The following is a 26217-nucleotide window of genomic DNA, read 5'->3' on the forward strand; positions in this document are numbered from 1 at the left end:
TTTTCAAAAGAGTTTAATCTTTCCCCTTATATTTAAGATCTGATACCATAGTCTTTATTTTTAATTTAGAATCGGCAAAGGTTTTACTAAACACCAACTCATTTTCGCATTGCCTCATGTTTTGGCTTCCAATCAGCTGGGAGAGAATGAAACACATGAACATCGTCCTGCGACATGCCTGCCTACAGAGTCACTCAGGACATTCTGCGATTTCCACAGAGTTACTACTACGAAACTTTATTTCATATAAAGCCTTTAGTTTGCATCTCAAAGTTGCATCTCAAAGTGTTTTACAGTAGGTGTAAAAACGACGTTTAAATGAAAACATTTATAAGGATAACAAATTACAAAACAAGCACGTATAAGAAAAATAAGTGGTTAGAAAAAGCTAGTGGTCAGTAAAAGATACATGGTCATTAGAAAATAAAGCAGACCCAGACACTAATTAAGTAAAAGCCTTTCTGAAAGGAAAGGTGTTGAGTCTAAATTTAAATGCACTCAGGGTAGTTGACTCTCCGAGAATAGAAATCCAGACCTCTGAGCAAGAGAAGGCCGTCACCCACAGAATGTAGACAAGCTTGGAGCACATATAGAACACCAAAGACAAACAAACGAAGGTGGTAAGATGGGGACTAAACTTCATGTCAGATAGGTACTGAGGTGCCAAGCCATGTATGGCCTTATAGCTGAGAACTTTGACTCAAAACCTGATAGGAAGCCAGTGCGAGGACTCCAAGACAGGCACAATGTGATTGCTTGCACATGACCTCATCAGGATTCTGGGGTTCGAATTCTGAAAATATTGATGTTTGTTCAATTGGAGCCTGGGGAACACCAGACTAAATGGACCCAATTTCAGAACTAAAACTCCAAAATGAGACAAAGTTTGCACTGATGAAAGGAAAAGCATGTCTCTCACTGATGTCACTGTAAGCCGACAGGTGCCCTGGGGTCATGGGAGTCCACTGTACACTGAAAGACTGACAGTATCTGGGCAAGTTAATTCCAATCCCACCCTGGCAGATCGACCAACCGTTCACTACCGCTCAAGGAATCCCAGTCCAAGTCTGTTTCTGATTGTTTAAGTCATTTCCCACATAAAGCAGTGGAACTCCAGTACAGATACTGGAGATTGCCATCCGTGGGAATACAGTGTGCTTACAGTGTGATTGTCAGGAAATTGACAAACGAGATCATGGAGAGTGGATCTTCATGAAGAAATAATATGAAGAAGGCACTTACTGCGACCATCAATTAAAGTACGTGCATGGTAGCTTACCTTCAATCTGTGGTAGACACTGATGATGTTAGTGCATTGTTATGAGTATTGTGGTGTACAAGTACTGTACATGATTCCCTGGTCCTATTAATACCAGTACCAAATTTCACTCCTCTGTGGGTTCGTTTTCATATTACAGCTGTTGAACAGGCCCAACTTACTTCCTAAGCACCCTGTGCATCCTCACCTCTGAACAGTGTTGTCCCCATAGTAGAAGAAGCCGCACTCCTCCAGGAACTTGCTGACCTGGGGCTTGAGGACACTGTGAAGCTTCTCGGCCTTCCCTCCCTTAACCATCTGGTGGTAGTCGAAGTTCACCATCCGCACAGCAGTGGCATGCTCTGACGCTTTTAAATGGCTCTGCAATGAACAATTATCAATTGCAAAGAAGTCCCATATGTTAAAACGAGTTATTTTTGTAACATGCTAAACCCATAGCTTGTTAGCGATGTGGTTGTGGTTGTTTCTTTTTACGTTATTTTGAGCTGCTTTTCTGAAACTACAGCAACAGTTAGGTATTTTGCAACTATGCTTGTTATGAAAAATTAAAAATTCAACTGTTCTGAATAATAAACTTAATAAAATCACTATATTTAAGTAATCTAAAAACTGTATTACAACATTTTAGGAACTACAGTGAAAATTACTCAAGTCAAAAAATGATGTTCTCAGTACTTAAAAACTAGGGAAAGTTTTAATTATTCTTCAAAATAGTCAGAGATGTTACAGACCTGGAAACCTTTGCTAAGCATGTGCTCCCCTTCCTTCATTCCAAGAAGATTTACAATCACTTGTTTGCCATAAAGTCTTCTAAGGGTGCTGAAATGCCTGCAGAAAAGAATATTACCTTTTAAAAACTTTAAACCTGTAATGGTGCTTGCCTGCATGCAGTTTAATTTCTAGGATGGCATGATGAAGCCTAGGGTATGTCACTAGGCTGACTGTAACTGGGATTCTCCAAACAACAGCGCTCAGTGCTCTGGGAAGGATGATACGAGTCGGACAGGACTCTCAGTGACCCCTTCTGCCTCCCAGGCACTGCTGTCATTGAGAGACGCATCTCTTCCAGTCGGTGTAGCATGTGATGTGTCAAAAGGTGAGTGGCCTGGAGGTGAGTGGGTTAGAGAGAGTCGGCCTACATATCCTATTTTTCCTGTATGTGCGGTTGTGGGGAATTCTATGCAGGGAATGTAGACGTTAGGCGAGATAAAACACACAATGGGCTATTCTGAATCAGGTGGAAAAAACAAAAATAATTGCTTGTGATGTAATGAATTACATGTGATAATCACCTATCGGACAGCGTGTGCAACACACACACTCTTGCCTTTTGTCTGTGGGCAGGTTACAGAGTCCAGAATCATTACCTACTGAAAAGCCCCTAATGAACCAGTAATATGTGAACACCCAGAACTGTTTAGATTAATGAGCAATGTCTGCTTTCTGTCCTTAAACGACCTGCATCTAATTTACAGTTATGTTCTACTGTCTCAGTTGAGTTTAAAGCCATAAACTGCAGTATAATTTCGAATCCAGCAAAAAGTTTTGAATACTTCAAAGTATTACTTCAGAACTAAAAAAAAAAAACCTTCATCCAGTTCTTTTGGCCTTTATAAACAGAATACTTTACATTCCTGGGATTACTCGGTTAGGGTATCTCAGGACTTTTCCTGCCACAATATTAAAAATAATATTTAAGCCATTTACTTCAGCATTATATAAATCTTTAATTTGAAATAAAATACTTTTCTGTTAAAAATACATTTAAATTTTTTGTGTTTATATAAAAAAATATATAAAATATATTTTATTGGCTTTTTAAACAGCCTCTCTTAAATGTCTGTGACTTTGAGCCAATATAAATACCTAGGTATGGCAGGCCACCTAATACTTTGGCAGAGACATTGTAAAACATGAGATGTATTTTCACAGCTCTTCCCTATAGACTACAATGATCCAAGGTGGCTCTTAAGAATCATGGAAAATAACTGTATTAACAGTTCAATTTCTGTTCTCTTGCCTCTTGCTCATTTTTTTTTCAGTTCTTTGACCCACAGTGTCAGGTAGTGGATCAGTTAGCAGAGGGAGAGATTCCTCTGCTTTCTGGAAACCACATATGAGTGTTGTCTTGTCTTCAAGCTTCTGACACAAGACTTTTGCAAGACTTTTAGCATTAGCTGAAGCAGATGTATACAAGACGGCTTCAACAGCTAGAGCTATGTGGATTGCCTGTACCCTGTTCTCCATATTTGGATGTGTAAGGTAAGCACACTATTGCACCTGCACTTCATCATTTAATTTTATTGTTTGGCCTTTTGGAACAATTCACATTCCATCACCTATTATCTTTCCATTCCGGTGTTCAATGGCAATAATTAACGTATCTTGAGTCCTAGAGTCCTAGGGTATAATCCCATAGACACAAATGAAGAATAGATGCCAGCAGTAGGACCTGACACATGCCTTTCACAGGGCTGAGGCTCAAGAGAAATAACAAGTTACAAATATTTTAAAAATGAAACTCTATACCTTCTACTAGAACTTTGCACTTGGCATGGAACAAGGTTAGAATTGCAGAGATTTACATTAAAGACTATTACTACAATTTATAAATCTCAAAATATAATAGCTACATTATGTATTTTGGTTTGGAACAGATAATTGTGCGTAAACATGATGACAGATTAATTTGGCTCTTATCACACATGCAGCTCAAAAAAACAAACTCAAAGCAGACTCAATCTAACACACTGTCAGAGTGAAATCTTCCATACGTCAGTATTTCTGAAGATATTTACAAATGTCATGCAAATAATATTGTAGAAGGTACCACAGAAAATAGGGAAGTCAATGTCATGAGAAGCTAAAATAGGGAAATACTGGTTGTTTCAGCAAAGCAAAAGAAGGTAGAGGATTGTTTTTTTTTAAATGGTTACCTAGATAACTTATGAAATTTAATTGAGCAAAAGAGACTGTACACTTACTATTAATCAATCAGTGGGAGTCAAAAATGTCATTTTCATTAATAGCAAAATGAAGGTACAACTTTTATGGACAAGTAGTGCAAAACATTTTAGGAAGCCCAGTCTCCATAAAGTGCTTTTTGCAGGTTAAGAGTAATTCTGCTATCTTTGCATATTCTAATGTCACTGGCTCAAATCGTGACATCCTAGTATGGTATCTTGGGCAGCTGTCAAGAAAGGACTGCAGGAAAGCAGGCCACAACTTCACATACCTTTCAAAAGCAGGAGCATTGGCTTCAAACCCCCGAGACAACTTAACCCGGTGCGACCCAACCTTCAAGAAAAAGACAAGAGAACAGAGTGTGATATTGACTGTGCTGACAGGGCAATGTCTCTCTTACATGTCACATACACACATATAAAAATCAACAAATAAATGAGACTTAAAATATTCATGTGCATAAGCATCTGTGAAAGAAATGCAGAATAAGAGCTTGGTATGCAAGGCTGGTTCTTGGCCTACATGAAAGCTTAAGGCAGCAGAATCCTGAATTTGCAATTCAAACTGAGATTTCTTGTACAGTATGTGGGGATATTGGTTGACACTCAGGAAGGACAGGCTCCTCCATCCTTTTCAAACTGCATGTTCACGTTATCTGAAATGCTGAAGGGGAAAGACAACCCACCAGCAACCCGGCAAAGGACACAACCCGGAAACATTAAGACATTAAGTACTTAACAAAGCTGTATTTTAGATTTATTATACGTCCTACGTGGTCAAATAAGTGAGAAAAAACAGGCCCCTCTCCTCATTTCAGTAATAGTAAAGGCAGAAAAGTTTGGGGAATAGGCAGATTAGCAAGAGTATGTGAACAGTTGCTAAAAATGAACAAGTAAAGGTTTATTCCATGCCGAGAAGAGAAGAAAGGAAACACAACGTTTCGACTGTGGAGCATTCTTTAGGTGTAAGAAGGCTCCACAGCCGAAACGTTGCGTTTCCTTTCTTCTCTTTTTAGCATGGAATAAAACTATTACTTGTTCCTTTGTAGCCTACGCATGCTAACGCAGCTACCTACTTGAACTACAGTTGATAAAAATGACAGCTATAACATGCACAAACATGTTACAACTCTCCACACTGCCTTAAAACCAGGAAAAAGCATTTAACTCAATGTTTCGCTATCATTAGGTAAGCACCAGTATACAAACGGTACATTTCAGGGTGTCAATCCCACCAATCCAAACATTTTTCAAAACAATGTCAAAAAGAATTCAATGTTGTTCTCCCAGAAGACTAAATACTCCATGACTAAATAAGCTAACCAATCATCCAGATTTGTGTACCTTGTTTTTAGTACAGCTGAGCACCAGGAAAAGTCAGCCACTTGATCAGGCAGTTGTGAGTCATTAAATAAATGACACTCCTGCGATTTTGAAAAATAGCAAAAAAACTACTGTTGCTAAAGAAACCCTGAATCCGAAACTGACCAACAAAAAAGACAACTGAAACCAAACAGCTGGTCACAAGTCAAAGGGATCATCTTCTACACAAACTGAGGATTTCTGAGCTCGTCTACATTGTCAATACAGAGAGCAAGGAAATGCCAGCTGGTGTTCAAAATGAAGGCAGGCAATACCGAAGGGGGGAGAAAAACACAATAACAGTAAAGTTGCATATTGAGCAAAGACATAACTTCAGTCTGGGCTCACAAAAAGTCCTTACTCTGAAAATGTTTAAATGTGAAAGATCCCAAAGAATTCAAGAAAAAAAAGAAAATACACCCATCCCTAACAGCTCTGAATGCCAAACGCTAGAAGCCAACTAACAATTGTTGTCACACTGTTGAGGAAATTGTGTCCGATTCAGCAGACATGATGGCTAACTATTTTTATCTTACATAAAAACACTTGCCTTGATACTCTTTGTGTATTGCTGTTAGACTTGTTTTTGTACATTTGTACATTGTACTCTTCAGAAAGAACATACCAAATGTGGCAAATGTGAGGAGACCGTTTGGTCTATTTAGTCCTTTATGTAATAAGTACGTAATTGATCCAAGGATCTCATTCAGTTGTTGAAAGGAGCCATATTCCCATAATCTTTGGGTAAAGAAAGCACCTCACCTGTATTTTCCAAGTGGCATTAGTTATTCAGCCAAACTTTTGACTACAAGGCATAATTTGTACTGTGACCAACAGCAGTAAATATGGCTCTGAGAGAGGTGACAGTTCACAGCTGCCCTAATTGTTACACAGCGCTAGCATTGTGGCTGACATGTTGGCATATTACAAAATGTTTTAAAACTTAGCTCAAGGAAATTTGCACAAGAGACTTTGAAGGAGGAAATGTGGAGCAAAACAAATTCAACAGCACTGTAGAACACAATGTAAAAGTCTTTGAAATGCAAACTGAATGCTGTGACATTATATATACTGTAGAGCTCAACCAGTAAATATGTTCTTTCAGATTGTAGGCTGGTGCCTGTTGCCCCAGATCCTGGATATTTCATTAAGCTATTGTGACTAAGATTCTTAAAGTGGCGTTGCTAAACTGACCAAGAGTCACTGGGGCTGGGTGGGCTGTAGTCAGCCGTTTATCCTTTGGCAGAACAGAAGGGACATTTGCAGCTGACCAGGCACCTGTGAGCCTGGAGTAGAAGAAAGAATTGAATGTCATCCCTCTTAATTCTCAGGTATTGACAGTCAACCCAAAGGACTTCATAAAGGTCAACAAAAAATCATGGACCAAAAGAGGAACTAAGTGGAAGTGCAAGACCGAGAAGAGGAGAGGCATTTCTCCAGACAAAGGTATTAATTTGAAAAAAAGCCTATATGCCTGAAGTCGCCAACATGAAAACACAGACAAGGTGCAAAGCGCAGCATGAAAACATGACCACAGGTCCTGTTGAGCTTTGCGTCATTCATGGATCGTGCAGGTGTCAGGCAACAGTAAGAAATATCACTGGCATTGTGACAATGAGTCAAAACTGTACTGCTGGCACCTCTCGTGACAGGTCTGTATCATACTGTTTCCGTTTTCTTCATTACGAGGTGGTGGTCAAATAAGATACAGGTGCTGAACAGTGAGTCATGAAATAAACAATAAGAAGACTAAAAGGAGATCAGATAGCATGTTTCTAAGACATGGTTTTAATGTACTGGGCAGTTTTTCACCATTTTTCATTGACTGTCTCCCTGGACTTACTCTAGTTAAAATTCTTATCGAGATTATAACAACCAATTCCATCACAAAACACACACTTCAGATAAAACAATGCATTTGACATTCCTTTAGAAATGTATACTTACTGTACTAAAACGCATGAAAAAATACACCTTACCCTCTACTTACCAGTAACAAAACTGGTTACATGAGAAGTAGTGCATGTTACCAAATCAGATTGCAAAAGAGAGACTGTACAATCAGGTGTGGCAACAGCAAACGCCCGTACACCAAATTTAGCACCATCTAGAATTTCTTTCGTACAGTAGAATGTCAAAAATCCAAAGGTCTGCAAATTTAAAAGGCTTGCTCCCAGTATTTACTGTGCTTTTAATCAAGCGTGGAATGATTTTTGTTATCTAGTATGTAGGTGTTATAAAGAGGCTGGCTGAACTTTTGCAGCAGTTCCTTATAATCCATAACTGAAACACCTCCCCCAGTATGGGACCAGAGTACCTACACTACAGCAGACCACCCCCTAAAACAGAAACTGCAAACGACAGACTTTGAATGTAAGTTCTTTAATTAGTAACTTCACTTATCATCATCCTGTTTTGTCTTGTTTACATCAACCAGCACAAAGCTGGGTACTTTGTGAGAATCGAGGAGGCAAAGCAGTAAAAGATGACTACAAATCTCCATCTTGTAATCAAATGAAGACAGGCAGAATTATTCCAACTCAGTGTAGTTAACATTAGACATTTTTCCACTTAAAGGTATATGTAAACATGTCACAAGTAACAAATGCACAATAGAAACTGAGATATCCTGGTGGGTCCAAATTGCCCTTATTCTGGATTGTTGACATTGTACTGCCTTGCTACAGGATACAGCCATCACCAGAAAAGCATGGGAGCAAAGACGTCAAAATACCAGATGTAGAGTTTCATCGGCATCTCCTTCCGCAGATCCTTTATGATGATTTGGGTTCAGGTGAAATAATATTCCATGAACGTATGATTTTTTCTGATGGCATGAATACAAAGGCATTACCCATTGGTGTAAGAGGCGAAAGGAGTCTCCACAAACTGATTGGAGACAGCACTTAAAATGAGAAGGTACAGAATTCTTAATGAAACTGCTTCTTAGCTTGACTATACAGTATTATCTTGATTTGACTATCCTTTTTATAAAACCTGCAAATGTCTAACATGACTGTGTTCTCTTTTAACATTTATTTTTTCATCAACAAAGCTTTTGGACTTATTTGGCTTCCTAATGGTGACTGAAACACGATTTTGGCTAGTCAACAAGGGAAGATAACTTATTATTATTAATATCGAAGTTAACATCGTATCTATTTTTTCCACTTTTGTGACTGAAATTTTCGATATACTGATGCACAAGAGAAAAGACAATAATCCAAAGGTAATGGATTTAATCAAGCATTTTAAACTGGGATATTAAACAGCCACAGAAGATACAAACAAAAATACAGCGTATCAATCAATCGTGTTATGGTTTCAGAGTGTGAATTGTGCTACACTGTCAAAATGAAAACATTACAACCTTAGTTTCAGGTATGATGACACTGAGCATTAATACAATTCTGGCAGTGCTGATGCACAGACCTGATCAGCCTCTGGACAGACCGCTGTGTGGTCTTGCATCACCTTGCCAGACCAGGACATTTCCAGATTACCTTTCTGATATGGAATAACTGCCAGGTAAGGGACTTTGTCAATATGTCACTGAGTTGTAAGGTTGCCCTCAATCTTCATCTTGTTTTATGATTATCCTTCCCCCAATATACTCATCAAGCTGAAAATACTGGAACATTTGATTTAAATGATATACAACAATGTCCTTTCCTCTCTCGTCATCGGTAGCACTACTTTGCAAGTTACTGGCCAAAGGCTAAGATTAGCCAGCTGTGAAAGAAGGCTTTGACTGTATCGGCAGCAACACTTTACTTGTCCTCCCCCCACCATTCCTCAGCATCGCAGACCACAGCAGCGCAAACTGCATATAACAGAAATCTCTATGTAAACGATAGCAAAATAGTCAAGGATCTGGCGATGCCAGAAATAGAATGCAGAGGCTTCCAGAGGCACCAGTGTCTTTTTATCCGCAGTGAGATCAATTGTCCAGATCAGTTTCTGCCACCACAAGAGGTGCAGACTGGAGTCATCTAAGAGTCCCAGATGAGAACAGTGCAAAAGGTATTCTTGTGTCAAAAGAAATTCCTGATCATCACAGATTTATTGTCTCTCCTCTTGGCTTGAACGGCTGGTATTACGGATTGCCGTGACATCTCCACATCTCAGAGCTGTCTTCCCTCAGCTCTGTCAAGGGCAAAACGGCGCCACCGGTGAATAAAACACCACATCCATCTCTGCCGCCACTTCAGACTGTCTCTGGCCCACAAAAGATAGCCATTTCGTGTTTCCATTTACAGCCCCCTCATTGTTGAGCAGACGTTCTGCTCACGTGTGGTTAATCTGCGGCAGCTGCAGCATGAAAACAAATACTAAAATGGATTCGACGTATGCTGCCCTCTGCTATGACCTGTCTCTCACAGAGTCCAATTCCTAGTTGCTCCAGACTGGTCCACTGGGTGTTGAAACAGGACATCTCATTCTTCAGGCAACCTTCCTTCAATCATGCCCGACAGCAAGCAGGAGATCTTCATAAGATCTACCTTTCAATGTTCTTGCATTTGTTGAAATCATTTCCTCAAATGCTTACACGGATTTGTTATCGATTATTTTTTGGTTAACGTAACTCAACTACCAAATACCTGTCACATTTGCGAAATGATAAAACTTGACCTTTGATAAAACTTTGACCTTATACCATTACGTAATCATCCAATAAGGTATGGAGGTAACTTGAATCTGTAGTATTTCCTTTGTGCATCAGTATATTTAAATCATTTTATTTAAAGTGTCAAAGCATTCTGTTTGGGAGATTGCTGGAAAATGTAATCATCTACTGCTTTAAAATTTCCTCTGTGTTTTATATACTCTGTGGATGAACTAAAACAGAGCTCTTTACAGAGTGCCTTGAAAACCGCTGCACAACACGACTGGAATAAAACATGAACCTGCCTATAGTCACGAGAAGCCACCCACTGAAAACCACATGGGGGCTCTGCTAGCAAGAAGAACAGATAGGGTAAGATGTGGATGGATTCCGCACACTTGTGATATATCTGAATGTCTGTAGCATTCTGTAGCAGAGCCATCTTTGTCTGAAGTAAGCGTACAAAAATGAGGATCTCCACTGAACCTGCGGATTGTTCTGACCAGGAAAGGTGATAGAATTCTGTCTCCTGATTCTCAAGTTGGACATGCATTTCCTGGCACTGAGAACATCTAGTTAATCCAATAAGGCTCCAATTATCAGAGATTGACTTTGAACTGAGTCTTATATAATAGTTATTGTGTGAGCAATTTAAAGTTTGCTCTGTATCTTTATCTTCACGATGGTATTGTCCCATTCATAATGGGTTTAGGAGAGTCAACCCCAAGGACCATTTTAATATTGCAGTCAACAGATCTGGACTGTTTCTGGAGACATTGTGGTTTCTCATGCCTGCAGTTTGAGAACACCTACGAAGCAGATTTTAGAGAGTTAACAATGCTGGGTAACACTCATTCTTCATTACATAAAGTTTTCACTCAGTTTTTACTAAATACCTCAAACATGTGAGGCAACTGTTCTGTTGGTTGCAGCCACACCCCTGGCTACCGCAGACTCTAAAGATAAGCTTTATCTTATGTGGCCCAGACACTAATGAGAAGGAGATAACGGGAGGTACAGTCAACCGAAAGGGTAGGAATTCAGCTGAAAGAGCTGAACTGCATAATCTTCTCCATTTAAATCGATGAGTTTTTCTGAAGGGAGAAATTAAGCATTACCTGAATACCTGGTTGCTCCCAGAACAATGGAACAGATCCACGGATTTGTATGAAAGAAGACACACAGTCTTCCAGGAAAATAACCTGTCAATCAACAAGAAATGTCCAATATCACTCAGAATTCATTATGCCTGATTAACCACAAAACAGAAGAAAAAAAGATTGACACATTTCATGAGAGTTTACAAAGCTGGAAGGATTAATAAGGAAGACGAAAACAACAGACAATGAGTTAGAATCAGAACATTCAACGATACCATATCAGCAGCTCAGATGCTGGATTTCAGGATGTTGAAAACCTTTTTAAAGTATGTATTTTCTATACATTTATATTACAGTAGCTGTAATAGAGATGTACTTTCTAGGGCTGGGCCATATCAGGACATACTCCTAATGCAAAAAAAAAAACCCAACTCAATTAAAACAAACCAAATCCTAAAGAGATATGACATAAAATTAGAAAAAAAAGAATCGAGGTGTGAGACTTCACGTCACCTGCTCGGTTTCCACGAAGTTGGCCACCTGGCCGTCGTCGTTGGTGCCGCGCACGTGGAAGCGGGTGCCCGCTCTTTCGGAGCTGAGCCGCGAGATGACGCAGGCCTTGGCCTGCTTGTGCCCGGCATAGATGGTCCGGATCTCCACCCCGCCGCACATGAGCCGCAGCAGCCAGTCGTCACAGTTCACCCCATAGTGCTTCAGGTGCAAGTGGAGCGACTGGTTCCTGCCCGGCAGAAGGACAAACAGGTGTTTCACCTCTGCTTAGAACTCCACCTGTCCGTCTTCTAAACCCTTCATCCGATTCAGGAAGGAGGGGGGAGCCGGAGCCTATCCCAGCAAGCAACGGAGGCAAGGCAGGCTACACCCTGGACAGGACACCAGTCCATCACAGGGACACACTCACATCAGGGTCAATTTTCCCACAGGCCAATTACCGTCTTCTCTTTTTTTAAAGTGCATACTTCCATGTGAAAGAAGTAAAATGTCAGCAAAAACTTAAAAAGCAATCAAAAACGAAAAGAGCGTAAGCATGCAAATAATGTTGACTCAACAAAAAAAAACATTCTATAAAATAAAGTTGAGAATATAGTTAGTGTTTATTCTAAAATAACCACTAATCCTTGTCAGTTTTATTTGAATTCATGTTTATTGTCTATTTTTAGCCATTTCTTTAGTGGACTTCAAAGCAAAACTAATTCATTAATGTAACTACATGTCTGAAGCCAAGATCAAGTTCTGCTCACATCCCAGCATCTATGTCTCTGGACTGTGGGAGAACAGACAAACTCCACACAGATAGCACCCCAGGTCCAGAATTGAACCCAGGGCCTGAAAGCTGAGAGGCAGCAATGCTAACCACTGCACCATCATGCCGCCCCCGTCCAGAGTTCATTTCAGAAAAGGCAATAGACAGGCAGGCAAACAACCACATCCCCATTTGTTCAAAACAGTGCACAAAACCACAGACTGCACGAAAAGGGAGAAAGTCCACCAACACCAACGACTGTACCACTGTGATCGTCTGCAAAGGGTATCGGAATCAGGAAGCAGGATGTCTTGCTTACAGAACTGATAACATTTACAGATCAAAGGGCCAAAGTCACACCTTACTCTTGTTTTACTAAATAACTCTGAGCACCTTAAGTATTAAAACAGGATGCTGTTACATTTAACTTGGTAACAAACTCACGGAACCTTTTTTTCACAGCAGCGCCAAGCAAAGCACAAATGCTAAGTCATCACTATTAAAGAACAAAACGTAGAGAGAGGGATGTGAGCAGAACTTGAACTTGACTTCAGACACCTATTTAAAATTTAATATTGCTTTTAAGTGCAAAAGAAACAGCTAAAAATAGAAGAAAACCATGAGTTCAAAGAAAACTGACAAGGATCAGCGGTCATTTTAGAATAAGCACTGACTATATTCTCAACTTTATTTTATGTTTATATTTTAATGTTTTTTTTTTTGCTGAGACAACTTTATTTGCTTTTTAAAATTTTGCTGACATGTAACTTCTTTCACTTGGAAGGGCTTGATTAAAAGTATGCACTTTGAAAAAAAGAGGACAACTCATTTGTAATTCAACCAAAAAAAAACACCAGTGGAAGAGTTTGAAGACTACTGCATGTGTTTAAGCCTTTTCACACAATTATTTCGTGTTCCTTTATTCTCACTGTCCCACACATTTCAGAATACTGTAGGGCAGGTGTGTTAACAATACGGTTTGCTGGATTATTTTTGTTTCCTTTTTCTGTAACTTTTAACTGTTCGGGCGCCCTTTCTCTTTCAGGGCTGTTCTGCAATTTTAGTAGGGAAGAAAGCCTGGCTGAGTTCTGCTCAATAACATCGTCCAAGCTTGGCTCTGAAAAGTGATGGGCTTAATGACATTGTGTTCTACAGTTGTGAAAATTGGACCCAACATGTTTAAGGCTACTGGTTGTAGTGATCTGGACTGAAGTTTTGTGTCACTAAATTGACATTTCAAGAAAGAAGCAGCAAACCTTGATTTAAGAAATGGAGCGAACAAAAAATGGAACTGTCGATTTTCTACCCGACAGGTTTACACATCACTGGTGTTGTGATTCATTGCGGAAGAGTTTACATTTTGGTAAAAAACAAAGTCCTCCAAGTCCCACACACTGCAGTGAAGCTGAACAGGTTTGTGAGAGGCGTTCGTCCACAGTGGAGGTGGCCGCCAATCACACTCAGACACACTGTGCATAAGTGCTAGCTGTGTATTATATATCACCATTAAAAAATGGTAGTGCACTTTTTCATACACAATAAGCGCAATTATATTAAGAAACATGTAGGTACATATTTATTTTAAGACTTTCTTGAGCTATTGATATATCAATTTTCATGTTCTCTCATATAAAATGTACTGTTGAGCCACTCATTTAGAAGCATGTTTTAAAAGAAAGGAAGAATATCATAAATTTAAAGGAGAGCTTAAAAGGAACTACACAATGAAACAGATTTACAGTATTATATATTATACAGTTTATAAGTATATTATGCAATTTAACTATTTGTGAAAAAATTTAGACTGCCTTGTCATGGCCACATCCAGTTTTAATATAGTATATGCTGCCCAATACTGATAAGCTTGGAAAACAGACTGTCCTACGTTTCCATAATGCTTATCTACTGCAAATTTAAATGTACAAATAAAATACATTGTTATTATTAATATCCAAAGCAACTTACATGTGCAGCCATTTATACAAACAGGCATTTTACCAAAGCAATTTAGGCAAAGTAGGTATATTTTGACAAGTCACTGTAACTATACAGTATATAGCAAACAGCAAAAAGTACATAATTTGATAAAATAAAACAATTCTTTAGGATATCTATGTCAAATCCATCAATCCATCTTCTAACCGCTTTACCTAATGCTTGGTCATGGGGAAGCAGGATACATCCTGGATAGAACAGAATTGTCCTGGAAGCTACCAGTGCAAGAAAACTGGAGCACCCAGGGGAAACACATGTGAACACGGGGGGAACACACAAAGGTCACACACCTAGCACCCAGATACTGAACTGGGGGCCCAGCACTGCACCACCCTATTTCAAATCACTTCCTGAAATTAAAGCAGCTGTCATGTCCACAGATGGCCTTGCAAAGTAAAAGGAAATGAAAATATAAATGTGGTAAATGAACCGTAGAAAACAAATTAGCATTCCCTTACTGAGATGGTACGTTGTAACTAGGATCTTAGCTGAAGTCAGTGATTGGGCTTCTTTCACAATCCAGGGGTCAAACAGGTATCTAAGGGATTTCTAAATCAGGAAGCCTATGGAAAAGACAAAACAGAATAGGCCAACACACGACCCACTGGCCATAACTCCAAGGACTGCCGTCTGCTCATGCTGTGGTCTTAAATTGGAGGGAAAAGATAGAGCAATGCTTTGCTTCCTGATATACTGAAATCAGCATCTGTGCCGATTAATCACTACATGTAAAAGCGTAATCCAAAACACCGAGCTGGGTGTTTAATGTTCTGTACAAATAAATCTCCTCAGCAACACCTTTTCTTTGCATATGCAGTGCATGACAAAGCACTTATTTGAATCCTGTTCTGATGCCCATCTTTACAGAGCAAATCATTAAGCACATGTATCCTGCAGGTTTATGACACTGCGGGGCTGGCTTTGCAGTGCTGGGGCCCTGGGATAAATCCATGGTGTGCTATCTGTGTGGAGTTTGTATGTTCTCCCCATGTTCGCATGGGTTTCCTTCGGCTGCTCTGGTTTCCTCCCACAGTCCAGTACCAGACATACTTGTAGAATAATTGGAAAATTGGCCCCGATGTGAGTATCTGTGTTTATGTCCGTCTAGCCTGCGATGGATTGGTGTCCTGTCCAGGGTGTTTTCTGCCTTGCTCCCATTGCTTGCTGGGACAGATTCAGGCTCCCATGCGACCTTGCATTGGATTAAGCCATTAGAAGATGGAAGGATGACATGACATTTTATTTAACATCCTCAAAAACAGGAATATATTATCTTTACCAATGTTATCATTATTATTATTAATAGAAACTGAAAGACACTTTTGTCAAAAGATGAACTGTGCCCATTTATGCAGCTGAAACGATTAAACGTCCTCACTGAAGAGCCTTTTGTTCAAAGGTGTATGAATGCAGTAATCCATCACAGATCTGAGTCTTCTAGGTGTTAGTCAAGAGGGCTGGCCACTCCTACACACTACTACTATATGATGTTCCTATAGTTCAGGGAGAGGCAGCCTGTGGAGTGTGATCTGGGCACAGGCACAAGCAGCAGTGCAGGGTCCAATAAGCCCAATAAGAAGGCTGCTGTGTTTCGCCTCTCCTGCAGAAATCAGATCATACATCTGCCAGTTCTGGCACAGGTTTCCTCACAAGGCCTGTTCTAGCAGAGATTAAACAAACTCCAGATCTCTTAAACTGCATGTGATGGAGCCTTGGTTCTTATTCACAGCAGAACTAAATACCACCCCCTGAAGTTCTGTGCTCTGGCAGCGTGTTCAAACACAGCAGCCCTCCTTGTGTAAGTCAGTACACATCTCTCCAGAAACAACAGACAGCTGCTAAGCATTGAACCTTGTAAAACCAGAAATAAACACCAGAAAAATACCAGAAAAGGGACTTTCCTTACAGCAAATGAGATTTGCTTGTAATAAACCCCCCCAAAAAAAAATTCCAGTTACAACATTCCGGTTAATACATCCTTCCAACTCCCACCACTGAAGGTCATACACATAGATATTTAGACAAAAGGAAGTGACAACATGCACTCAAAATAGTTTGGTATGGAGTTTAAAGAGTTATTACCGATTAATCAACAAAGAAAATCACATTTCATAAAGCAGGGAATTCTTCCACACTGTCTGATTTTGCATTATATAATTTTCATAATATACTTTTCATTTGAGGCCACATGGCATATTATGCTCTTCATCTTAAAGAAGAAAATTTACGCTGGCATATCATATATTGTAAGGTAGCACATTCATGATCAAACAAGAGAGAAAAAAAACATTACATCAGCAACACAACACAGGAATTTAAATACAGCTGTCTGGAATACTCACCAAAAGAATCTGTTATCAGTGGTATCTTCCTTAATCCTGCGATGTGCGTTGAGACTGAGGTCCATACTGACCCCGCTGGAGGACCATGCGAAATAAAAGTTTCCAGAGTTCAAGATCTTCCGCACGTCCGAGATCCGATCTTCATCCGAAGGGTCGTTTCTCAGGGAGACGAAGTCAGTGGACGTGACTCGAAAGACTTCGGACTCCTGCACCTTGCCGACAGACATGCACCCAGTGACTACCACGAGGCTGTGCAGCATCGCGTCTCCTGGTGAGAGCGAAGAGGCAAGCAGAGAGAAGAGTCACGCACAGCAGAGTGAGAAATACCACTCTCTGGGAGGACCAGTGAAAGATGCATGGCGATTCCAAGGGACAATAGCAGGGCCGACAAATGTTTCGGTATAGGGGCCAGCAGGAGAGCTTCCTTTAAAAAAAATTTTAAAATTTATTTTAAAAATAAGAGATTGGTTCCAGCAAGATGTGTCAAAAATACATAGTTCTCAAATGGAAGGGGGGTCTGCTTTTTAGCTGGAGTCATATAATTCTCCTCTTAAGTCAAGATGTTTAAGTCAAGTTGAGCACTTCTTTCATCCAATTGAGGGTAGGAGGTGGACCACAGCCTGTCCTGGCAAGCAATAAGTTCAAGAAAAGCCAATTAACCTTAGCTGTGGGAGGAAACTGGAGCACCTGGAGAAAACCCACTCAAACACAGGGAGAACATACAGACTCCACACAGATAGCACTCCAAGTCCAGAATTGAACCCAGGGCCACAGCATTATGAAGTACCAATGCTAAACACTGCGCCACCATGGCACCCCCATTTTTTCCAATTCTAAACAAAAGTATTTTTATTATACAGTTCCTTATATTGAGGAGTCGCTTTATTTTATTTTGACCTGTGCGCGAGTTCTGGACACAGCACTAGACTCGTAGTGACACTCCGAGTGTTGTCATTCAAGGAGAAAGAGACAGATTTCTATCACCGTCCTCGGCCGAGCCCAATCCCAAGATGCGAGTCTGACTAGAAACTACTGGAATGTGTGATACACCTCCCACACACCAAATCACAATCTCCACCGTAGGTGACCCCGAGAGACAAATGGGACTAAAACTGGCTCTGTAAATATTTCAGAAACTTGTGGAATACGTGATGGGTCCTGTTCCTGTTGCTGAACATGTTATAGAGTGGGGGTACATAACATGTTGCCCAGTGAGTATATGCTGCTGACATCTTCAATAATGTTAGAATACAGACCTTTGTGAACCAGGAATTGCTAGGATTACTCCACCTGTTCAGGGCATGAATAGAGCAAATCTATACTAGAAGACTGCAATTTTTCCACACAGAGGACTTCAAAACATTAAGGAGGTGCCTAAATCTCAGAAGGCAAAGCAGTCTCCAATAAAAACAGCCACTGGAGAACATCACATTTGTTTAACACAAGTGAAAAATACCAGATCTAAATATCCAAAAAAAGACTCACCAAGGTTAAGCCTTAACACTCCCAATATCCCGTAGGCATCCAACATTTTGGTGTATCCTCCCTTGATGGCTTCCTTCTCCGCAGACGCTATGAAAAACAAAGGGGAAAAAACAAATGATCAAAATGATTCCGTAAACACTGTTTCTATGACAACAAATGAAAGAGTTGCAGAACAGGACTAATCATTTTCAAAACCTTGTGATTCAACATGGGTGGTGGCACTGTGGCCCAGAAACCCAGTGGTTAGCATTGCTGCCTCAGAGCGCCGGGGCCCCGGGTTCAATTCCAGACCAGGGGTGCTGTCCGTGTGGAGTTTGTATGCTCTCCCTGTGTTTGCGTGGGTTTCCTTCGAATGTTTCGGTTTCCTCCCACAGTCCAAAACCACACTGGTAGGTTCACTGGCTTCTGGGAAAATTAGCCCTAGCAAGGTGTGTGAGTGTCTATGTGTGCCCTATGATGGACTGGCATCAAGTCCAGGGTGTACCCCGCCTTGCACCCCACTTGCAGGGACAGGCTCTGGCTTCCCTGTGACCTTGAATTGGAGAAATCAGTCAGAAAATGGATGGATGGATGATTCCACACTTTGGACGGAGAGTGGAACAGAGGAAACAACACATGCACACGTCATATGTACAAAAAACATCCAAGGAAAAAACTGGAACGGACGTTTTCAATGTTTAATGTTTGAAAAAACAACAAGCTTAAGTCCTGTCCATTACCATTGTTGGGAAATTGACCAACTTAAAGAAGAATGTCTTTCTAGATTATCATACAGAGACTGTGTTGTACTGCACAGCAAGTATTACCAACAAGTAATATTGGTGTCCTTGAGTACTCATGAAATAGAAAAGGTTTACGTAATTTATCTATCATGTATGAAAAACTGGTTGATAAAAAAACAACCCATTATGGATCTTCTTTGTCATTTTTGTGAAAGTGATTGAATTTTCATACAATTCCCCTCTAGCCTCTTTCTGAAAATGACGTATACTGAAATTTAAAATGTCATCCAAATGTTAAGACCATATCAGCATGGATTTCCCTGGGTGTAAGTCTTTTTAGCAGCAAAAGCTTACCGACTGGTCGCATTTCACAAAAATCAGAGGGTTCATGGGGAAACTCTGACCAGTATTTGGTAAAGAAATGGGAAAGATAAGGAAGATAATGTTTTTTTTAACAACTAAATCTTACTTCACAGGAAACAAAATATATTTCCAGTGCTTCATAGTCAGGTTACACATTTTGAATTGCTGCTTTTATACATATAATAAGACTGGCACAAGATCAAGATCTAAAGGGAATGATTACAATATGCTTTTTTAAAAAAACATAGCACTTTTAACATTAACGTTCAAAAGCTTTTATTAAAAAAATGGAGAGGGCAGGACAGATTCCAAAAAGTTTAATTGCCAGCCATATCACCCTAGAATTCACAACTGGTAACCCACTAAAGCTAAGCAGGTGTGAGCCTGGCCAGTACTTAGATGGGAGACCTCCTGGGAAAAACTAAGGTTGATGCTGCAAGAGGCATTAGAGGGGCCAGTAGGGGGCACTCAACCTGTGGTCTATGTGGGTCCTAATGCCCCAGTATAGTGATCCATTCTGTAAAAAGGCACCGTCCTTCAGATGAGACGTGAAACTTAAAAACCGACCCTCTGTGGTCATTTAAAATCCCAGGGTGTTTCTCAAAAAGAGTAGGGGAATTACCCTGGCATCCTGGCCAAATTCTCATTGGCCTTTACCAATCATGGCCTCCTAATAATCCCCATCTATGAACTGGCTTCATTACTCTGCTCTCCTCCCCACTGATAGCTGATGTGTGGTGAGCGTTCTGGTGCACTATGGCTGCCGTCGCATCATCCAAGTGGGGCTGCACACTGGTGGTGGTGGAGGAGAGTCTCATTACCTGTAAAGCGCTTTGAATGGAGTGTCCAGAAAAGCACCATATAAGTGAATTATTATTATCATTAATAATAATAATTCTATCCACATTATAAACAAGGGTCATTCTAAAGATGAAAAGGATGGACGAATCCCTCAAGACATCATTCAGAACAGACAGGGCAGTGTGAAAAAGAAAGAGCAAGGGCCTTTCGTAAGATCTGGCATTCGACGGTTGACACAAGCCACTGCTGCTCAGACAGGAGCTATGACAAAAATGTATATGGTGATAAAGAGAGCCAAAGCCAGGAAGGAAAGATGACTGATAAGCAGAGGGCAATCCGCTGCCATTGGGAAGGAAAACAATGCGTACAGTAGTGTCCGCAACAGTTCACTGATAAGCGAAAGTAATTCAGCTACCTAAACCATCAGAACAGAATTCATAATCCCGAAAAAAGATGAACCTGTGATCACAGCCTGATCACACCATAGATATACCAACTTCCTTTCAGTTTGCTTCCTTGTATCTTTGCAAGTTAAACATGATTAAACGGAACATATGCATTTTATTGAAATCGACATACAGTACATTACATAGAATTTCTGGATTGCAATTTCAGATGCAGTGAGAAGGCCTTTAGAAAGAAAAGTGCTTGCAATCATCACCACGATGTCCAGCTATGAATAAGTCTAAGTCCAGCAGCCAAGCGCAATATTTAACAGGTCATCTGGTAAATAAAATCTCCGGTATTACATTGCGAAACATGAATTAAATTACACACACCAAACATGGGTATGCAAAGTGTTGAGCAAAACCATCCTTTTCTTTACTGATCCATAACTGAAACCTGTTATACACAGGCCGGTATGGCAGCATTTAGAAAACACAAAAAATGACAGTCTTCTGTTGAAACATCTAAAAAACCTGCACAGCACTATATGTCACGACAGCTACAGATACTGGTAAGGGTGTGCTCTGTTTCTTTCGGTATTTCCAATTAGGCTCAAGTCTCCCGGGGTCCTAGAGGAAAGACTAATGAGACATTTCTCTGACAAAATGTACAAAGAAGACTAACTCAGCCCCACCCTCTTTGACAGAACAGGGCTGGATACTACAAGCAGTGTTTCACTTAGCTGAGCAGGAACAGCTTCCATGATACATTTGCAGTAACAGATTTTGCTGACCTTATGTTTAAAGACTTGAGCATTGGGCAGTGCTTAAGAATTAACATGACTCCTCCCTACCCCACCCACACACACACAGCAATGCACCATGGTGTAAGGTAAAAACTGTCAGATGGCTTGATGGTTCAGAAAACATTTGCAAACCGCTGCTGTGACTCTGGTTACTGGACTTACACAGGACAGCAACAGCTCCCGACTCGAACAGCAGGCACTCCTCTCGGTTTCTCGTCTCCACTATCACGCTGTAGGGAGGTGGGTCCAGTTTGTGATAAATGCGATATCCTTTGCTGAAGGCCATCTTTTTCTTCTTCTCTTTTTAAGATATTAAAACACACCTGAAAGAGCAGAAAAGAGAAACCTTCAATTTCTCAAGCCTCAATCCAAGACGAACGCAATCAGATTTTCTCAAAAAACTAATGTCCAGACGTACAAATCTGGTCAATATTTACGATTGCAGGTTTCAGGTCCCACTTCAAACTGAACCCAAGATTTATAAAAATATGCAATACAAATGCGATAAAAGTAACATAAGGCAGACTATTAATTACTCTTGATTCTGATGTTTTGCAAAAACACTTTTTTCATTTTTGTATGATTTATAACCTTACGCCTGTCAGATGCCAACTGGAAATGGTCCTTCATTTGCAAGGGAAATGTCCACAAAAATAAAACTCTGTTCTCTAAAAATAAATGCAATCAAAGTTGCCAAATGAATAGATTTCCAATAAAGTATAAGGAAATGTAAATTATTCAAAGAACATAATTTTTTACAATGGCCTTATTTTAAAAAATGCAGTCTGATTCTGAAAAATCAGTTTTTCAGTTTTTGTATTTTGTCTCTAACAAGTGGCCAATCAAATATTTTTCCTGGGAAACAATCATTTGTCCTCGCTTGAACCAATGCATTCATTTCACATCAGACAGCACTGCCCAATCAAAACACTATCAACTATCAATCTCTAAAGACTTGATGTGAAATTCAGGATCAACTAATACTAGCCCCAATACTTCATGCAGCCTGGAAGGTAGACAATGTCTAAAGTCTTCCATCTTAATCTGCAAGTGTGACTGGAATTGCAACTTGTAAACTGTAAAATGAAACTGTAAACTATAATTTGCATGCAAGGTTGCAGCCCTGATGCGATACCTACGAGTTCACACAAGCCTGCCCCTCCATCGTTGTAGACTTCCCTACAATCTCCAGCCTGCAGAAACCCATGGCTAGCCTGGCAGGTAAGATAATATAATCTAGTGTGACTAACGATCACACCAGTGTCCCAGACAGAGCCAAAGAGCTGAAGCCCTATCTGCTAAAATCTCTCCAGGACCCTGCTAAACTCCAACACAGTCCACCTCCTACGCTATGAGCCAGTTGCCTTTGGAAGAAACCCACTGAGCAGTGTTGCAGTGGGCACTTTTTTCTCCTTGGGCTCTCTGGAGGTGAGCATATCCATCATTAGCAGAAGGATGAACCCTTGATTCATCATCGCCAAAACACAGGGTTGCAGCTTCTGATGATCCAGAGAGAAAACACCCACGATTCAGCCTCATGGAGTTGTAGACTGCCTTTTTAAACACTAGCATCAGGTCCCCTTGCTGTCTGCTCTAATAAAATAAAAAAAAGAACTGAATCTTTTTAGGTTGGAACAGAAAGATCTTCTAGGGGACCTGCCTCATGCTTTTCAAGATCAATGGATTTTTTTCAGTATCAACAGAAAAACAAAGTAAGGACACGTGTGGAAACTGCAGGGCAGTGCACTTAAAAACTGAGAACTGGAAGTGATCCTTTACACAGAGAATTGTGGGAGTATGGCACAAGCTGAGTAGCTACTGTATGTTTCTAAAGCTAATACACTAGTTTTCTACAAGAAACAGTTAGATGAAACCTTCGCACCACTGAGCTATGAGTCAAGTGATCTTGTCTTATTTACAACCTCTTATATTTTTTAACTCATATGAGACTCCAGTGGACAACATGGTGGTGAATTGGTGAGGACTGCTGCCTCACAGCACAGGGCCCTGGATTCAGTTCCAGACCAGGGTGCTATGTGTGTGGAGTTTGTTTTTCTCGTGTTAGCATGTTAGAACACCTGCCAGGTGTTCTGGTTTCCTCCCAGTTGAAAAACACACTGGTACATTAATCGGCACGCAGGAAAAATGGCCCTGTTGTGTATGTGTGTGTCCAGGGTGTACCCTGCCTTGTGCCCAGTGTTGCCGGTACAGGCTCCAGCTCCCCCATGACCCAGAATTGGATCAAACAGTTAGAAAATGGATGGCGAACGGTGGATGGATGAGACTCTAGCAAGCTGCCTTGGAGATAAGGCTTAACTCTCAAGTGCTTCAGCTCAAAGTGCCATTATTGTCTATATTATTGCCATCATAGTGTCTATATTTCAATCACGGTGTTGTGCTTCAGACGTATTACTGTCATATCCAATACTGGAAATCTGCCAGGTTGGGTATCTGTTAACTTGATGTTAAAAGAAGCAGCTAGGACTGTTTAAATATCCCCAATTTCCAGGACAGATGAAACATGGTAGTCTGGACATCCCTAAAATTAAATAAATACATTTGCACCGGCCTCCAGCTACTACCTTTGAAAGCCATGACTCTCAGGCCAACAGCATTGAATTGACTAGAATGTGTCAATCGCGCGTTGCAGGAACTGTCACTTACCACACCACCAGTTCTAACAAATCTGACAGCAGGAAATCATATACAGTTCGCCCCCTTGCAGTTACATAGGATACGCGCACAGTAATCTTGCTCCACTGCTGTGTTTGGGTGATTTGAACTCGCACCGATTAACCTTCAGTTAGGTAAACAAAAAAATCGCAGACTGGCGTTTCATTCTAATCACGCAAAATCAATTCAGGCCCTTTGCGTGATACAGGCCAGAAGACACCACCCTTGAGCATAAACCCAATATGATAATGAATGGCTGGCGGCTATACAATATACGAAATTACAATGGGACTCCAGGTCCTGCTGCTCTGACAACATAAATAGCTGCGTATACTGATATGTATAAAATCAAACACAAAGATTAAAATGCTGACGTTCAAACTGGTTTACCAATATTAAAATGACATTTCCTAACTCTAACTTATGGCAATCACTGAAACCACATATTTTCACGCATCTCTTTGATTTATAACACCGTCTTGTCTTCCGGCTTCATTTTGCTTCTACAGTATCCTGTTATGAAGTATTTTAGTGCATTTCGCCTCCTCACTAAGCCCAGTACGCTCTTTAGTGAAAGGCCATCTGTCACGCAAAGACACGCACGGGTGTTAATCGCGCAGGCCAGCGAAAATGGTCTGTATCGCAGAAAACGATTTACAGGTATTTCATATAATGATATTTTCAAATCTCCTCACCGTCCCACTGCTGTCTCCGCCGGATTTACCAGCCTCTGATCTCCGAGACCACAGAGTCCCTGCCCTCCCACTGCCAATAGGCGACGTCAAACGTCCGCAGCGCACGGTTCCGCCTGCGTAACCGTATAACCCGGCACACACGGGCATCCCAGGTTTGTGAGGAACGCTCATAGAACAAAATGGTCTAACGCTAAGACTTATGCTAATAAGGGGTCTAATTCCCCTTTTAATGCTTATGAGGTGGAAATGCAGTATTACTTCCATTAAAAACTTGAAATATATATATATAAACAAATCTGTTGTAACTGATGCAAGAAATTTAAGTTATTGTGCTCAAATTTATACCTTTGTTCTGCGTTTTTTGTTCACTTATATTTTTGGATACCCTTTCTCTTTTGCATAATTTGATGTTCAATAAAACTTTTGAAAGAAAGATTTTTTAAGGAATGCGCTTGCTTTGTAAGAATCAGGGTTTTCAAGATAATCTGATAGAGTGAGAGCCCAGTTTCGAAAACTGTCATTAAAGATTAAACACACGTGCAAACTAAAACTGATATCTTTAATCATAATACAGCTAGTTTTTTTATATTTTATGTTTGCACATATTGCAGACTCACTGTGTACTAGGCCTCGGGGGTGGAGGACTGATATTTTGTCCTTCTTGGAAACATTATGTTTTTGCTCTGTAAATAATCAGATATAACTAGTATATTTTCTCATTCTTCAATTAATAAACAAAAGCTGGGTGAAAAAATATTCAGGTCACCAAATCCTGCTTGACTACATTGAAATGTGCATTTAAAGTTGATAAAAGGAGAAAATTTCAAAGGTTGTGGAAGTATAGAAGAACTTACCCAGCTATGTTGTTTAAGCTGAAATTTTAAACTCATGTTTCCTTCATGACGCGCCTGAGTGCAGAGTTCAAATAGCTAAGAGAGTCCTAAAGAGCTGGACAAGTCAAATACCACCCTCTCCTTTTTAATCTTATGTTCTTACTTCAGTTTTTTTGCCTCACAGTAGCGCCTTAGGACCTGGGAACGCTGGAAACTAAGCAGTTATTGAAAATGGGTATGTAACTCTGTCTTAATTATTACTAATAGCACCCATTATATGTTATTATACATTGCCTGTGTGGGCACCCAGGTTAATATGAACTTTAGAGAGCCGTGGCCAGAAAACTACTCGGTATACTTCTAGATGCCTTAAGATGTTGTATTACCAAACGCGAACTACATTTCCCACAAACCCACTGGAGTACTTCCTGTAGTGTTTCTACGTTTCCGCTAAACTGTCTGTCAGTTGTGACGTGCTTGCAGGTCCCTTCCAGTCAGATGATGGTGTCACAGGTGGTTGTCTAGTACGATAGACTCGTGTAAAG

At 40.4% G+C, this 26217-nt stretch overlaps 1 protein-coding gene across 1 annotated transcript in view; it reads right to left on the reverse strand.

Moving 5' to 3' along the window:
- Positions 1-24922, reverse strand: part of synj1 (synaptojanin 1) — a 62277-nt gene extending 37355 nt beyond the window's left edge. Inside the window, exons 1-9 of the mRNA XM_015341903.2 lie at positions 24840-24922; positions 21634-21794; positions 18394-18480; positions 16909-17176; positions 11824-12049; positions 11329-11412; positions 4515-4576; positions 2011-2107; positions 1467-1639 (exon numbers count right to left, since the gene is read on the reverse strand). Of these exons, the coding sequence (XP_015197389.2) occupies positions 1467-1639; positions 2011-2107; positions 4515-4576; positions 11329-11412; positions 11824-12049; positions 16909-17176; positions 18394-18480; positions 21634-21757 (1121 nt within the window). The 5' untranslated portion in view covers positions 21758-21794; positions 24840-24922. The remainder of the gene's footprint in view (positions 1-1466; positions 1640-2010; positions 2108-4514; positions 4577-11328; positions 11413-11823; positions 12050-16908; positions 17177-18393; positions 18481-21633; positions 21795-24839) is intronic.
- Positions 24923-26217: the final 1295 nt, after the last annotated feature.

The sequence above is a fragment of the Lepisosteus oculatus genome, chromosome 5 (genome assembly GCF_040954835.1).
Source record: "Lepisosteus oculatus isolate fLepOcu1 chromosome 5, fLepOcu1.hap2, whole genome shotgun sequence".
In the NCBI taxonomy this organism is placed as follows: domain Eukaryota; kingdom Metazoa; phylum Chordata; class Actinopteri; order Semionotiformes; family Lepisosteidae; genus Lepisosteus; species Lepisosteus oculatus.